At 43.7% G+C, this 16,246-nt stretch overlaps 2 protein-coding genes across 3 annotated transcripts in view; both read left to right on the top strand.

Annotated features, from left to right (window-relative positions):
- Nucleotides 1–730, top strand: part of UBXN2A (UBX domain protein 2A) — a 13,893-nt gene extending 13,163 nt beyond the window's left edge. Inside the window, exon 6 of the mRNA XM_017524693.1 lies at nt 255–730. Coding sequence (XP_017380182.1) covers nt 255–453 — 199 coding nt within the window. The 3' untranslated portion in view covers nt 454–730. The remainder of the gene's footprint in view (nt 1–254) is intronic.
- Nucleotides 731–10,946: 10,216 nt separating this feature from the next.
- MFSD2B (major facilitator superfamily domain containing 2B) overlaps nt 10,947–16,246 on the top strand; it is a 15,341-nt gene continuing 10,041 nt past the window's right edge. For both annotated transcript variants that reach the window (XM_017526702.2, XM_037737683.1), the window contains exons 1-2: nt 10,947–11,843; nt 14,842–14,967. In XM_017526702.2, the coding sequence (XP_017382191.1) occupies nt 11,385–11,843; nt 14,842–14,967 (585 nt within the window). In that variant the 5' untranslated portion in view covers nt 10,947–11,384. The remainder of the gene's footprint in view (nt 11,844–14,841; nt 14,968–16,246) is intronic.

A 16,246-nucleotide genomic window follows, 5' to 3' on the forward strand; every position in this document is an offset into this window, starting at 1 on the left:
ACCACCACACTCCAGCCTGGGTAACGGAGCAAGAGTCCGTCTCAAAAAAAATAATAAGAATAAGAATAAAATACATATGTACCACCTACCTCAAAACATAGATTCTTACCAGTATACTTTGTGTCTTTCTATGGTCGTGTCTCTTTTCTTCTGTGGAAGAGATAAATAACCATTGTCCTAAATTTGTGTTGATAATTTGCTGCTTTTATTTATAGTTTTACCTATAATAGTTAATAGTTTTTGCTGTTTTGCAGGGTAAGCCATATCAAAGACTTCATTGAAAAATACCAAGGATCTCAAAGAAGTCCTCCATTTTTCCTGGCAACAGCTCTTCCTGTCCTCAGGTTGCTAGATGAGACACTCACCCTGGAAGAAGCAGATTTACAGAATGCTGTCATCATTCAGAGACTCCAAAAAACTGCTGCACCTTTTAGAGAACTTTCAGAGCATTGATTTTTGATAGACTAAGTGGAGAATTTGTGGAGAAATGATGGTTGTAAGTAGACATGCAAACCAAAATTGGGGACTGGAGAAGTCAGACTCACTACACTTTTGGTTCGAGTACTATTAAACTCTCTCCTGATGAGATGTTAGAGAAGTACAAGTTAGGAAAGTAGCATATGACTGGAAACTATATTCAGTGCACTTTTTCCAAAAGGCTGCTCAGAAAAATATACTTATTTTCAAATACCAATTATCAAGATATATGAAATAGCCATATTATTTAGAATCTTAATGTGGTATAAATTAGCAAGTGTGTTCACAATATTATTCAAACATCATTCCCAAACAGCAGGGATTTATTTAAATGTTAGCTGTCTCAGAGTTTTTAAATAGCTAATATGGCCAGGCACAGTGGCTCACGCCCATAATTCTAGGACTTTGGGAGGCTGAGGCAGGCAGATCATGAGGTAAAGGGATTGAGACCATCCTGGCCAATATGGTGAAACCCCGTCTTTACCAAAAATACAAAAAGTAGTTGGGCATGGTGGCACGCACCTATAATCCCAGCTACTCGGGAGGCTGAGGCAAGAGAATTGCTTGAAGCCGAGAGGCGGAGATTACCAAGTGAGCCAAGATCTGCCACTGCACTCCATCCTGGTGACAGAGCAAGACTCCATCTCAAAACAATAAAAATTTAGAAATTTAAAATTAAAATAAAAAATAAATAACTAAAACATTGAAAAATTATACATGGCAGGTTAAAAGTATCAGTGTAATTATTTTGCCACTTAGATGCAAAGCTGGAGAGACCTGTTTTTACTACAGCTATGGCTAAACATCTAAGTGTCTTTGGTTTTTATTCTGTAATGGCAACATAGACTCAAATATTAATTTGGCAACAATATCAAAGATATATTTTCATTTAAGAATTAAATTGTGGGCTGGGCACAGTGGCTCACACTTGTAATCCAAACACTTTGGGAGGCCAAAGTGGGCGGCTCACCTGAGGTCAGGAGTTCAAGACCAGCCTGACCAACATGGTAAAACCCCATCTCTACTAAAAATACTTTAAAAATTAGCCAGGCATGGTGGCGGGCGTCTATAATCCCAGCTACTCAGGAGCTGAGGCAGGAAAATCGCTTGAACCCGGGAGACGGAGGTTGCAGTGAGCCGAGATTGCGCCATCACTCCAGCCTGGGTGACAAGAGTGAAATTCCATCTCGAAAAAAGAAAAAAAATAAAATTGTGTCTGGGCACAATGGATCATGCCTGTAATCCCAACACTTTGAGAAGCCAAGATGGGAGGATCATTTGAGGCCAACAGTTTAAAAGCAGAATGGTCAACATAATGAGACCCCCTATTTTTTTTTTTTTTCCTTTGGAAACGGAGTCTTGCTCTGTCACCAGGCTGGAGTGTAGTGGCATGATCGTGGATCACTGCAACCTCTGCCTTCCGAATTCAAGCGATTCCCCTGCCTCAGCCTTCTGAGTAGCTGGGATTATAGTTGCGTGCCACTATGCCCAGCTAATTTTTTTGTATTTTAGTAGAGACGGGGTTTCACCATGTTGGCCAAGATGGTCTCAATCTCCTGACCTCGTGATCCACCCGCCTCAGCCTCCCAATATGTTGGGCTTACAGGTGTGATCCACAGCACCCAGCCCTTCTATCTTTTTTAATTAAAAAAATAAAAGAATAAAATTGCGTAGCTTAGTATAGTGTCAATATTAATCTGTCTACTCACATTTCTACACTCTAAAATGTAATTAAAAGAAAGTTATCTCTCTATAAACCCTATTTCCTTTCTATTTTCTTTGAAAAAACTATGGATTTGTTTTTGGCTAACGTTTGGGATTAGCCATTTATTTGCCACCACTCACTTAGAATCTAATGCCTGTGTAGTGTCACATGACTAATGTTTTTTAAATACATCACATAAAGTATGGTTTTCTGTTTCATACATCAGAGTCAACTTTTGTATACATTTAAAGATTATTTCATTTTGATGTCATGAAGAAAAACATGCTTTATGTCTTAGACTTTTATAGTTAGACCTTGATTTTTCACTGTCAGATTAAATCTCCATACCTGAAAATAAGTTTAAGATGCTTTTTTGCAAATGATCTATTGAATCAGATTTAAAATGAAGTATGCATTGAGTGTGCCAAGGAACTAAGCGGCCCATAGCAGTAGTAATATTCATAGGGTGTGAGATGCATCTTATAAAACTGCAGCTCTCAAACATTTTGATCTCAAGACCATTTATTTATGTGAGCTATATAGATTATTATTACATTAAACAGTAAAAATTTAAAATATTTATTTATTTAAAAATAATAGCTTCTGGCTGGACGTGGTAGCTCACACCTATAATCTCAGCACTTTGGGAGGCCAAGACAGGTGGATCACTTGAGCCCAGGAGTTCAAGACCAGCCTGGGCAACAAGGCGAAACCCCATCTATAAAAATTACAGAAATTAGCTGGGTACGGTGGCTCACACATGTAATCCCAGCACTTTGGGCGGCCAAGGCGGGCAGATCACCTGAGGTCAGGATTTTGAGACCAGCCTGGTCAATGTGGTGAAACCCCGTCTCTACTAAAAATACAAAAATTAGCCTGGTGTGGTGGTGCACACCTGTAATCCCAGCTACTCGGGAGGCTAAGGGGGGAGAATTGCTTGAACTTGTGAGGCAGAGGTTGAAGTAAGCCAAGATGGTGCCACTACATTCCAGCCTGGGCAACAGAGCGAGACTCCATCTCAAAAAAAAAAAAAAAAATTAGCAGGGCATGGTGGTACATGCCTGTAGATCTACTGGGGAGGCTGAGGTGGGAAGATTGATGTAGCCTGGAAGGCAGAGGTTGCAGTGAGCCAAGATTGTGTCACTGCACTCTAGCTTGGGCAGCAGAGTGAGACCCTGCCTCAATAGTAATAATAATAATAATATAATAATAGGTCTGGCGCAGTGGCTCATGCCTGTAATCCCAGCACTTTGGGAGGCCAAGGTGGGCAGATCACCTGAGATCAGGAGTTCAAGACCAGGCTGGCTAACATGGTGAAACCCCATTTCTGCTAAAAATACAGAAAATTAGTCAGGCGTTTTGGCACATGCCTGTAATCCTAGCTACTCAGGAGGCTGAGGCAGGAGAATCGCTTGAACCTGGAAGGCGGAGGTCACAGTGAGCCGAGATTGCACCACTGCACTCCAGCTTGGGCAACAAAAGAGAAACTCTAGCTCAAAAACAATAAATACATACATACATACAAACTTTTTTTTGAGACAGAGTTTTGCTCTTTCGGCTAGGCTGGAGTGCAGTGGCACCATCTTGGCTCACTGCAACGTCTGCCTCCCAGTTTCAAGCGATTCTTCTGCCATAGCTTCCCAAGTAGCTGGGATTATAGGCACCTGCCACCATGACTAATTTTTTTTATTTTTGGTAGAGGCGGGGTTTCGCCATGTTGGCCAGGCTGGTCGTGAACTTCTGATCTCAGGTTATCTGCCAGCCTCAGCCTCCCAAAGTGCTGGGATTACAGGCGTGAGCCATTGTGCCCAGCCCATAATAACTTATAAAACATAGTATGTATTAGTGAAGAAAGCAGTGGGCTTTTTTTGTGAGTTACTTTCTGTCTTAAAGAAGATAGATGAGTTCTCGTATCTTCTAGATTCAATCTGTTATGCAGTCACATATCATGTAGACTCTGGAAAACACCACTGTACACTTGTGAGAGAATTAAAAAGAAGCAAATAACACCTTAGTATGATTATGAAAAACGTTTTGACTTCACAGCTCCCTGAATTGGTCTCGGGAACCTCTAGGGATCCCTCAGGCACACTTTGAGAGCCAATCTATATAGAGTGATGGTTCACAATGATTCTCGAGCCTTAGTTTAAGAATCATTTGGTCAGTTTTTCAAAAATGCCTATTTCTGCCACCTACCAAAAAGATTCTGATACATGGTATCTGGGATGGGTCTCAGATCCCTGCGTTTTTAATCTCAAGTGATTCTTAAGTATGTGGTAGAAGTACCATTCTTCAGGAAATCCTGTGCTAAGCATCTACCCTAAGAAAATAAAACCTGCATGGTTTTACCATGGACAGTGGAAGGCTCCACTGAAACCAGTTTGCTAGACCACTAAGTATCCTTGTCACCCAGTTTGCTCTTGGAAAGAGTCTGCTCCCTTTTATCACTGAACCAATCATTACATAAACCTGTGCTTTGTCACCTGTAGCATAGCCAAGACAAGGCTGGAACATTTAATTAAGGTTTTTACTAAGGACTCAGGAATAACAACAGGGAAATATCTATGCAACTAGATGACCTGACATAAAATCTATCTTCTGATTGTAATCTATTGTAAGAATGCTGCTTTTCCTAGCTCCCAGTCTTCTGTGGGGCAGAGGTCTTGTCTTTTTGTTAGGAAGAGAGGGAGGACAAAGGAGAGCCTTTTCCTTTTGTCCTTTACTCTTAGAAATGAACAGGTACATAATAGACAATAAATATTTATTGTTGGTAGTGTTTACACAGCTGTGTTAGAGCCTCTCTGTAGTGAAACAAAAATATTGTTAATTCTTACCAAAAAAAAAAAAAAAATGAGGCAGTGGTAAAATCAATGAACTTATCTTTCTGATATAGAAAATAACAGGATGATTGTCAATACATGTTCAGGAATCTAAGAAAATGTTTCATTTAGGCCTATCGTGTAGCATTTTTATTTGCATAATTATAGTCAACATATGATCCTCCACGTAGGGGTCTCTTATTGAGAATGTTTCTTGTGTACGTATAGAAAGCCTCTTTGGTAGATTTTCTGGTTTATAATTATTTAACCAGAAGATACACAGGAGGTTCTATTGTATGTACCTGTCAAATACACCCCAGTAAGGGTCCTATGGAGAAAGACCTGTCATAAGCAATAACCTTCATTATTCTAACTGTGAAATATTCATTAATGTGAATAATATTCTCAAAGGTTTTCTACAATGAGAATCATTCAGTGAAGCTTTTTACCTGAAAATTTAAAAGTTGTAAAGTTGTTAGTTAAATGTGTGGAATTATCAAAAGAGGTTGACTTTGGAAAACAAACTGAATTTGCTAAGGGAAGGAAAACTTGAAAATAAGCATCTTAGATATGGAATGCAATTTGACCTAAGCAATCGTTTAAAAACTGTCTTCAGTGTCTTGAAAATAATTGTTAGGGCTGTTATATAGAAATACATATCTAGGCCAGGCGCAGTGGCTCACGCCTATAATCCCAGCACTTTGGGAGGCCAAGGCGGGCGGATCACGAGGTCAAGAGATCAAGACCATCCTGGCCAACATGATGAAACCCCATCTCTACTAAAAATGCAAAAATTAGTTGGGCGTGGTGGCGCATTTCTGTAGTCCCAGCTACTGAGGAGGCTGAGGCAGGAACTTGAACCCAGGAGGTGGAGGTTGCAGTGAGCCAAGATCGCACCACTGCACTCCAGCCTGGTGACAGAGCGAAACTCCATCTCAAAAAAAAAGAAAAAAGAAATACATATCTAATGTTACAGATTCTGGTTTATTGGTTAATTACTATGCATTTTTTCTGTTAAAAAAAATCTTATTTTGTATACTTCTCTCAGTGTGATTTTTCATGACATTTCAGTGTGTTGATGACGTTGTATGCATCTATTTCAGTGCCTTAAAGTATTTTGAGAGCAATCTTTTGCTAACAGTTAAAGAACCGTTAAGAATGAAATACTATTCATTAAAAGGATTCTTGAAATCATTTACACTTGTTATAAAATAGTTATTTGCAAATACATTTGTCATTTTGTTTGGTGTAGTCATTTAGCTTGATAATCAACAAATGTTTATTAGGTGCTTTTGCTTTAACCAACATTACTTTCATTCAATACTCAGAAATGTAAAGATGTGATTTTTTTGAAATATTAATTCAATGGTGTGTTTAAGTTTTCAACCATTCCTTGTGTTATGAATTGAACTGGCATAAAGACTCTTTAGTAGGGTTTACTCCTTTGTTCTGTCTTTTCCTAAGTACAAACCATTTAATGAAAAAATTGCTCATTGCACTAAATCCTCAAATGGAAATGGCTTATTCAGTAGACTAATATTTGGCTCTTTGTCATTTGTTTTAATGTATATTTTGCACAGATAATTCATATTCATTACAGAAAATTATAATATGCAGGTATGCTAAAATGATCTTTAAATCACCTATTATTCTGCCTTTCAAAGATAACCACTGCTGGTCCTAGAGATGCATGCCTGTTGTCCCAGCTACTCAGGAGATTGAGGCAGGAGGATTACTTAAGCCCAGGAGTCCTGCGGTGTAGTGTGCTCTGCCAGTCAGTCGGATGTCTGCACTAAGTTTGGCATCAATTTGGTAATCTCCCTGGAATGGGGGACCACCAGCTTGCCCATTGGAAAAGGAGCAAGTCAGAATGAATGCTGATCAGTAGTGGTATTACACCTGTGATTAGTCACTGCATTCCAGCATGAACAATATAGGGAGAATTTGTCTCTTTTAAAAAGTTTAAAAAAAAAAAAAAAAAAAACTGAGCACAGTGGCTCATGCCTGTAATCCCGGCACTTTGGGAAGCTGAGACAGGCTGAGCACAAGGTCAGGAATTCGAGACCAGCCTGGCCAACATGGTGAAACCCCATTTTTTATTTATTACTTTTTTTTTTTTTTAAAGACAGGGTTTCACGCTATTGGTCAGGCTGGTCTTGAACTCCCGACCTCAGGTGATCCGCCAGCCTTGGCCTCCAAAGTGCTTGGATTATAGGTGTGAGCCACCACGCCCAGCCAATGGTGAAACCCCATGTCTACTAAAAATACAAAAAGTAGCCAGTCGTGGTGGCGTGTGCCTGTAATTCCAGCTACTCGGGAGGCTGAGGCAGGAGAATCACTTGAACTTAGGAGGCGGAGGTTGCATTGAGCCAAGATTGTGCCACTTCACTCCAGCCTGGGCGACAGAGCAAGACTCCATCTCGGAAAAAAAAAGTTAAAAAAAAATTAGAAATTAAAACCATAACTAGTAAGTAACATTTTAGTGTGCATCCTTTCAGATATTTTTTAGTGTATTTAGTCTTGTTTTAATTAAAAGGCAGCTGCCTTCGTTATTTTAATCTTACTTTATCTATTGAAATCTAATTTATGTGTCTTTTGCATTAAACATTGCATTAGGAACTTACCGTCACTTTATTTTATTTTTTTGAGACGAAGTCTTGCGCTTGTCCCCTAGGCTGGAGTGCAGTGGTGCCATCTCAGCTCACTGCAACCTCCACCTCCCAGGTTCAAGGCATTCTCCTGCCTCAGCCTTCCAAACAGCTGGGATTACAGGCGCATGCCACCATGCACGCCTAATTTTTGCATTTTTAATAGAGACAAGGTTTCACCATGTTGGCCAGGCTGGTCTTGAAATCCTGACCTCAGGTGATCCACCTGCTGTGGCCTCCTAAAGTGCTGGGATTACAGGTGTGAGCCACCACGCTGGCCTTACCGTCACTTTAAATAGAATAGTAACTGTTAGAGAAATGCCTTTTATTATAATTACCTGTTTTGCTATCCAAAAAAAAGTTATTTTTCAATTTTTAAACAATTTTAAAAATTGTTTTTACCTGCTGCCTTTCAAACTTAAAATTGCAGTAGTATAAACAACGAAGTACAAGTGTTGAGAATGAAATGTTTCCAAACCTATTGAAAATGCATATAAATAGGATGTACTTGACAGTAGATTATTTAGCTGAGCATGGTGGCTCACACCTGTAATCCCAACACTTAGGGAGGCAGAGGCAGGAGTGTAGCTTGAGCCCAAGAGTTTGAGACCAGTCTGGGCAAGATAGCAAGATCCCATTCTCCACAAAAAGGGAAAAAAAAAATTGTAAAAGTAGATTATCTAAAGAAAATCTGGCTTTAGTTTTTAATTTCTAAGGAATTAAATATTTAGCACATGCATTATCTAATCTATCCTTCTATTGCAATCAAAGAAACAAAAATGTACCCATTTTGTAGATTAAGGAATTAAGACATATAAAATGGAATGACTTGCTCTAAACTGGGTAGTGTATCCTTTAGGATTAGATTTAGCTATGACAGAAAATCCAGAATAGTAGTCGCTTACAAGGTCAAATTTTATTTCCCATGCAAAAGGCCAAAGGGAAACAGTTCAGGGCTAGTAGGATCAACCTCATAAAATCATCAGATTCCTTTTCTGTTGATCTGCCAGTCTCAGCAGTCTGTAGACTTGGGGTCTCAAGGTAGCTGCACTAGCACCAGCCAACACATTTGTATTTCAGCCAGTAGGAAGGAGCAGATTCCTTCCCTTTTAAATGTAAACAGCTTTATTGAGATATAATTCACATGCTGTGCAATTCACCCATTTAAAGTATACAATTCAGGCTGGGCTGATGGCTCATGCCTATAATCCCAGCACTTTGGGATGCCGAGGTGGATCACCTGAGAATCAGGAGTTCAAGACCAGCCTGGCCAACATGGTGAAAGCCCATCTCTACTAAAAATACAAAAATTACCTGGGCATGGTGGCGCATGCCTGTAATCCCAGCTATTCGGGAGGCTGAGGCAGGAGAATCACTTGAACCCAGGAGGTGCAGGTTGCAGTGAGCTGAGATTGTGCCATTGCACTCCAGCCTGGGCAACAGAGCAAGAACTCTGTCTCAAAAAAATAAATAAAAATAAAGTATACAATTCAATGGTGTTTAGTGTATTTGTAGGGCTGTGCAACCATTACAATTCAATTTTAGAAAAATTTCATCCATTCTGAAAGAAATCCCATAAACATTAGCAGTCACTCCCTAGCGCAGTCCCAGGCAACTACAAATGTACATTCTGTCTCTCTGTATTTGCCTATTCTAGGCATTTGACATAAATGGAATCATATACTATGTAGTCTTTTGTGGCTGGCTTCCTTTACTTAGCATACTGTCATCAAGGTTCATCTGTGTTGTAGCGTGAATTGGTCCTTCATTCCTTTTTCCTGTCCAATAGTAGTCCACTATATGGATATACTACGTATTTACCCATTCATAACCTGATGGACATTAGATTGTGTCCTCTTTTTGGCATATACACTACAGAAATGAAAACATGTTCACATAAAATGTTGAACATGAATGTTCATTAGCGGCATTCATATATACATATATTCATATGTATTCATATACATTCATATATATGAATTTTATAAATGAATGAATATATGTATACATGAATGAATTTATGTATATTCACTTATGTATTCATATACATATATATGAATATAAATGAATGAATATATATGAATGCTGCTAATTAACATTCATGTTCAAGATTTTATGTAAACATGTTTTCCTTTCTGTAGGGTATTGCAGGTCATATGGTAATTACACATTTTACTTTGAGAAACTGCCAAACTTTTCCAAAGGACTCTCACTAGTTTCCATTCCCAGAAGCTGTGTACAGGGGTTCAGATTTCTCCACATCCTCCCCAGTACTTGTTTTTGTCTCGTTTTCATGACAGCCCCCTGTGGATATGAACTGGTATCTATCTCACTGTAGTTTCAATATTTCTTTCCATGTGCTTACTGTTCATTTGTATATCTTTAGTGAAATATCCAAATTCTTTGCCCATTTTTAAATTGGATTGTCTTAATCGTTGAGTTGTGAAAGTTGATGCCAATGCAAATCCCTTTTCTCCCATTCTTTGGGTTGTCTTTATACCTGCTTGTTGGAATCATTTACAGCACAAAGGTTTTCATTTTGAAAATTTTTGTAGTTTATCCAGCTTGTGCTTTTGGCATCCTAAGAAACAGTTGCCTGGCCCAATATGTTAAAGAGTTGCTCCTGTTTTTTTTGTTTGGTTGGTTTTTGTTTTTGTTGTTTGTTTTTTGAGACGGAGTCTTTTTCTGTCACCCAGGCTGGAGTGCAGTGGTGCGCTTACTGCAACCTCCGCCTCCCGGGTTCAAGTGATTCTCCTCCCTCAGCCTCCAGAGTAGCTGGGATTACAGGTGTGAGCCACCTCCTGTTTTTTCATACGAGTTTTATATTCTAGGTCTATGATGCATTTTCAGCTAATGTGTGCCCCTGTTACTGGCGGAAGGCATCTGAGTCACATGGCACCAAAATATGTTAGCAAGGGCAAATCTATACAGATTGCAGCAACCTCAATTCTAACCTCCTCAGAAGAAAGAATTCTACTGAGGGGCATAAGGCATAAAGAGAGATTGAGGCAAGTTTTAGAGCAGGAGTAAAAGTTTATTAAAAAGCTCTGCAGCAGAAATGAAAGGAAGCAAAGTATACTTGGAAGAGGGCCAAGCCAGTGACCTGAAGGACAAGTGCATAGTTTGACCTTTTGACCTGGGGTCTTGTACACTGCCATACTTCTGGGGTCTTGCATCCCTTCTCCCCTGATCGTTCCCGTGGGGGGGCCTGTCCACATGGGCAGTGGCCTGCAAGCATTTGGTTTGCACACTGTGTTTACTGGAGTTGTGCCCATGCTCACCGGAGGCATTCTTCCCTTACCATTCCAATGTCCTTGCATGGTCATGTGCCAGCTGAACTCCAAAATTGGCCTCGTAGTGTATATGCGGGAGCCCACTTGCCCAACTCCTGAGATCTTATCTAGAAGCTGATCAGCAGTTTCAGGTTTTCTCTGTCTACTGGGAGGCTGCCTTTCAATTATTTCAATTATTATTTTAGAGGGAGCATAACCACCTGATGGTCACCGGATGGTTGCCTGATGTTCCTTGTTGGAAGCGTGGCCCTCTCCTGCCCTGTTCGAGTCTGACTAGCTACCTGCTGTCACCCCTTCCCTTTTAAGGACTTTTCTGGAATATTGCCTGTGCCACCCTGCTTTCATTCGCCGCCAGAACTTAGTTACTGGCCATCCCTGTGATCTGTATAGGAGACTAGACAACGTGTATTTCAGGTGTTGGGTGTCGTGTGTAGCCGGTGGCATGCCTGTCCAGCCTGAACAAGCAGGACTCTTGCTTCGTTCTGCAGGGAGCTGCTTTTTGTCCGAGGTCACCCCAGGGATCTGGCGGAGGCCTTTAGCGCCCACGGCCGCGGTCTGCGGGCACTCACGCCCCTCATGGATCTACCCCAAGGATAACTGTCCCGCAGGCCTGGCGGGCCTTTCCCGCCGCGGATTTTGGCTCTTCGCTGTTTCCCTTTGGGGAAGCGAAAGAAACAGTGCCCCTCCCGGTCTCTGCATTTCCCCCTGTTGCCGTCGGCTACTCACTCTGCTCCCGGAGCCGCCCCTCCCGAGGGCGATAACTCGGAGGGCAATGGCCACGGCCACGGGCGGCACTGCGGTGGCGATGGCGGCCCCCGCTGCAACGACCGCTGGAGAACCCCCACAGCCGCAGCCGCATGCCCCGGAGCCCGGCCCGGGGGGCACCAAGGGAGGGCGAGAGGTGAGCTGGGTGGCAGGGGTGGGGACGCGGGGCTCTGCGCGGGCCGGGAAGGGGCTGCGTCCCGGGGAGCTCGAGGGCATCACCTCGCAGCCCCTTTTCCAACTGGGGACAGCCTGGCGGGGCTCGGTCCAAACCTGCCGGCTCAGGGACTGCCCTCGCGGGGTTCCACGACTGGGAACGGGGAGGCTGGGGACATGCTGGCGCCCGCAAGAGACTAGGACAGGCAGGCGAGCCCCAGCCAAGGAAGTAACTTGGGGATGTGTGGACTCTGCTGTCCTGATTCCAGGCTTAGGGGTATTGTCTGCGCCAATGGAGGTCCTCTCCGGGTCCCCGAGACCAGGGCAGCTTTTGGCCGCGCATGGGGAGGCTGCGTCCTTCCCGACCTCAGGCAGCTGCTGTGGCCTCGGCCTCCCTCCCAGACCCTGGCCTCACTCAGGCACCAGGCTCCCGTTGGAGGCTGCCCCCGGGAAGTCCCTGCCGTGGGCTCCTACAGGGAGGGCGGAGGGCAGGTGGGAGCGGCGGGGCTCCTTGTCCCTCACTGATGCGGCCAGGCCATGCTGGCCAGCCGGTCTGTGCAGAACGGGGCGAGGGGTCTGGGGCTTCCTGGGTCTCACTAAATGCGCCCGGTCCCTGCTCGTGCCCAGGGCGTTCTGTGGCCTCCCCTGACCACCTCAGCCCCCAGTCTGGTTCAGGGCGTCCTGCTAGGCACCTCGGAGCACAGGATTACGTCCCACAAGAAAGTGAGGTGAGATGAGGAGGCTCTCCGGGGAATCTCACTTCCTGGCAAATTTAGAAATTCAGGGGAGATTAACAGCAACAGGGAAAAATTCGCATCGCTGGGAAAGCGCCGCTATGGAATCCTCATACAATCCTGGGAGGGATGGGATCCCTGGTCACTCCAAGGAGACCAAAGCGCAGGAGGCAGGGGCCCTGCTCTGGGTCACGCAGCTAGAGATAGCAGAGAGAATTTGAACCTAAGATTCTCACTGTACAGCTGTGCAGGACTTTTATGACTTTCCGTAAAACTGTCATCCTCAAGAAGGCAAGACTGGATAATATTCCTGGCTTCACTTGGAAGTTCTTTCTAAAGTTCTAAAAACTTGCTAGGCCCGTGTTGGGGATACAAGGGTCTCCATTGAGGGAGAGGAGGACTATCACGTTGAATTCTGCCTGTTCTTAAAGTTTTCTGGAAGCTGAAATGATGTTCACACACATGTCAGAAAAGAATCATCCTGCCCCCAGTGTGGTTTCGTCCTGTGGGTAGGAAGAGTGTGCGAAGTGTGATAAACCCATATCTGGGGAGCCCTTCCCTTCACAACAGTCTGCTGGGGTGTCCTGCCAGATGTGGAAATGGGTGAAGCCATGTCATCTCCACTGCCCGCAGCACCCCCGGCAAAGGATGAGAAAAGGTGCCCAGCTCCTTCCAAAGAAACAGCCCTTTACACAGGGTCTTCATGGCCACTATTTGCTTCAACTGACATATATTGAGCACCTACTGTATACCAAGCTTTGTTCTAGGTACTGGAAACACCATGGTAAATAAAAGGTAGAGTTCATGCTCTCAGAGAGCTTACACTCCTGTAGGGAGAGGCAGGAGCTAAATGAGACTATAGCAGGTAAGTACGACTGAGAGAGGTGAGTGCACAGGGAATGCCTCTGGGAGGAGGTGACATTTAAGCTGGTGACCAACCAGAATAGGAATCACCTTCCAGGCAGAAGTCATGGGAACTGCAAAGGCCCTGGGGCAGCAACAGACTTGATTATTTTGAGGAATAGGAAGGAGGCCACTGTGGCTGAAGGAGAGAGGTGAGATGGGTAGGGGGCCGACTGGGTGGACTCCTTAGTCATGATCAGGACTTGGAGTTCAAACTGTGATGGCATTGACTATATACCACGTATCTGGGGGAAAAAAACTGCAATGGCAACTTGTTGGAGGTTTTTAATCAGACAGGAGATGGGATCTGATTTATTTATTTAATTAATTTTTTTTGAGCCCGAGTCTCTGTTGCCCAGGCTGCAGTGCAGTGGTGCAATACTGGCTCACTGCAATCTCCACCTCCTGGGTTCAAGTGATTCTCTTGCCTCAGCCTCCCGAGTAGCTGGGATTTCAGGCACGCCACCATGCCCGGCTAATTTTTGTGTTTTAGTAGAGATGGGTTTTCGCCATGTTGGCCAGGCTGGTCTTGAACTCCTGGGCTCAAGTGATCCACCAACACCAACCTCCCAAAGTGCTGGGTTTACAGGGGTGAGCCACTGCGTGTGGCTGAGATCTGGTTTATGTTATTACAAGAGCACTGGCTGCTAGGTGGCATGGATTGTAGGGAGCAAGGGCAGACACAGAGAAGCCACTTAGGAGGCACTCACTGATAGATGAGAATTGGAAAGAAGAATCAAAGATGCCTCTTAAGTTTGTGGCCTGAGCCACTGAGGGGACCGGCAAAGAGCTGGATTAGACAGTTCCTAATGGCCGTCCGGAGTTGTATGTTGACAATGCTAAGCTGAAATGCCTGCCAGGCATCCCTGGAGGACTGTGAGTAGGCAGGTGATGGGGAAATGAGCTACCGCTACCACTTCATTTACTCATGGAAACAACCTTATGAAATTGGCAGGGATGTTGCATTTGACAGATGAGGAAAACAGGTTTGGAGGGGAGAAAGTGATTTATTCAAGATCACTTAGAGGGATAGGTGACAACGGCAGGCTCAAGCCCAGGTCTCCTGACCTGCAGCTTACACGGCGGTGCTGATTCAGCAGAAAGCCCAGGGAAAGATGTCCGGCAGAACTTCCCCCTGGAAATGTTTAGAGGTCATGGTTTAGGATCTTTTTCTCTTCTGTCTCACTTCCTCTTAGAATGATCTGGGGGCAAAATGGGGCTGAAAGGTTGCTGGAAAAGCCCTGAAAGCATCACAAGGATGCAGGATGCTTACTGAAGTCATGGGATATGGGGACCTGTTTGGTGTCTGTTGGGTGAAGAGCTTAGTTCCTGTGTCTCCTCCAGGACAGCAGAGCTGGTCGTCTCTCATTCTGTACGAAGGTGTGCTATGGCATTGGTGGGGTCCCCAACCAGATAGCTTCCAGTGCCACAGCCTTTTACCTGCAGCTCTTCCTGCTTGATATAGCACAGGTAAGTGTGGGCAGCAGCCCGGTCTCTGCTTGAATCTTCCTTGGGATCTGATCCATCCACCCACACCTGCGCTTCTGCTCCCAACATCCTTGTAGACAGCACTTCTGACTCAAGCTTAACAAAAAGCCAGAAGCTACTGAGAGCAAGCTCCTCAAGGATGTTTACTGCAGCCTGTTTGTAGTGGGAAAATGAGAAACAATGTGGATGCCTGTCTATATAGAAGCAGTTGGCTAAGTTAGCTGTACCATAGCCACATAACAGACCAAGCCTGTCTAGCCCGCAGTGGTACGGCTTTGAATGTAGCCCAACACAAATTTGTAAACTTTCTTAAAACAATATGAAATTTTTTTGTGATTTTTTTTTAGCTCATTAGCTATCATTAGTGTTAGTGTATGTTATGTGTTTGTATGTACCCCAGACAATTCTTTTATTTTTTTTGAGACAAGTCGCCCAGCCTGTTGCCCAGGCTGGAGTGCGGTAGTGTGATCTCGTCTCACTGCAACATCTGCCTCCCGGGTTCAAGTGATTCTCATGCCTCGGCCTCCTGAGTAGCTGGGATTACAGGCGTACACCACCACACTTGGCTAATTTTTGTGTGTTTAGTAGAAACAGGGTTTTGCCATGTTGGCCTAGCTGGTCTCAAACTACTGATCTCAAATGATCCATCCACCACAGCCTCCCAAAGTGCTGAGATTACAGGCATGGGCCACCGTGCCTGGCCAAAACAATTCTTCCAGTGTGGCCCAGAGCAGGCAAAAGATTAGACTAACCTCACTATCACATAGACTGTCATGCCGCAATTCAGAAGAATGACCTGTACCGTTGACTTAGAGTGATTTCCATGATGCTCTGGTGAAAAAAAAAAAAAAGCTACTTTTAGAGAATAGTATATATAATGATCCCATTTTAGCAAAACAAAGACAAGCTCCATATGTGTGTGTGTATGGATATGTATATATATTCATCGGTCCATGTTTAAAATATGAGCATGGAGAAAATTCTAGAAGGATATACACCAACTCATTAATGTCGGCTACAGGAGGGAATAATGGAGAATGGAGGGTAAGTAAAGCCAAATTTTTTAAATGAGGTATCCAGCCGAGCGTGTTGACTCACAACTGTCATCTCAACACTTTTTGAGGCCAAGGCAGGAGGATCACTTGAGGTCAGGAGTTCGAAACCAGCCTGCCCAATATGGCAAAACCCCATCTCTATTATCTAAATATACAAAAATTAGCTGGGCGTGGTGGCAGGTGCCTGTAGTTCCAGCTACTCAGGA

This window comes from Cebus imitator, unplaced genomic scaffold (genome assembly GCF_001604975.1).
Source record: "Cebus imitator isolate Cc_AM_T3 unplaced genomic scaffold, Cebus_imitator-1.0 Scaffold1, whole genome shotgun sequence".
In the NCBI taxonomy this organism is placed as follows: Eukaryota; Metazoa; Chordata; class Mammalia; order Primates; family Cebidae; genus Cebus; species Cebus imitator.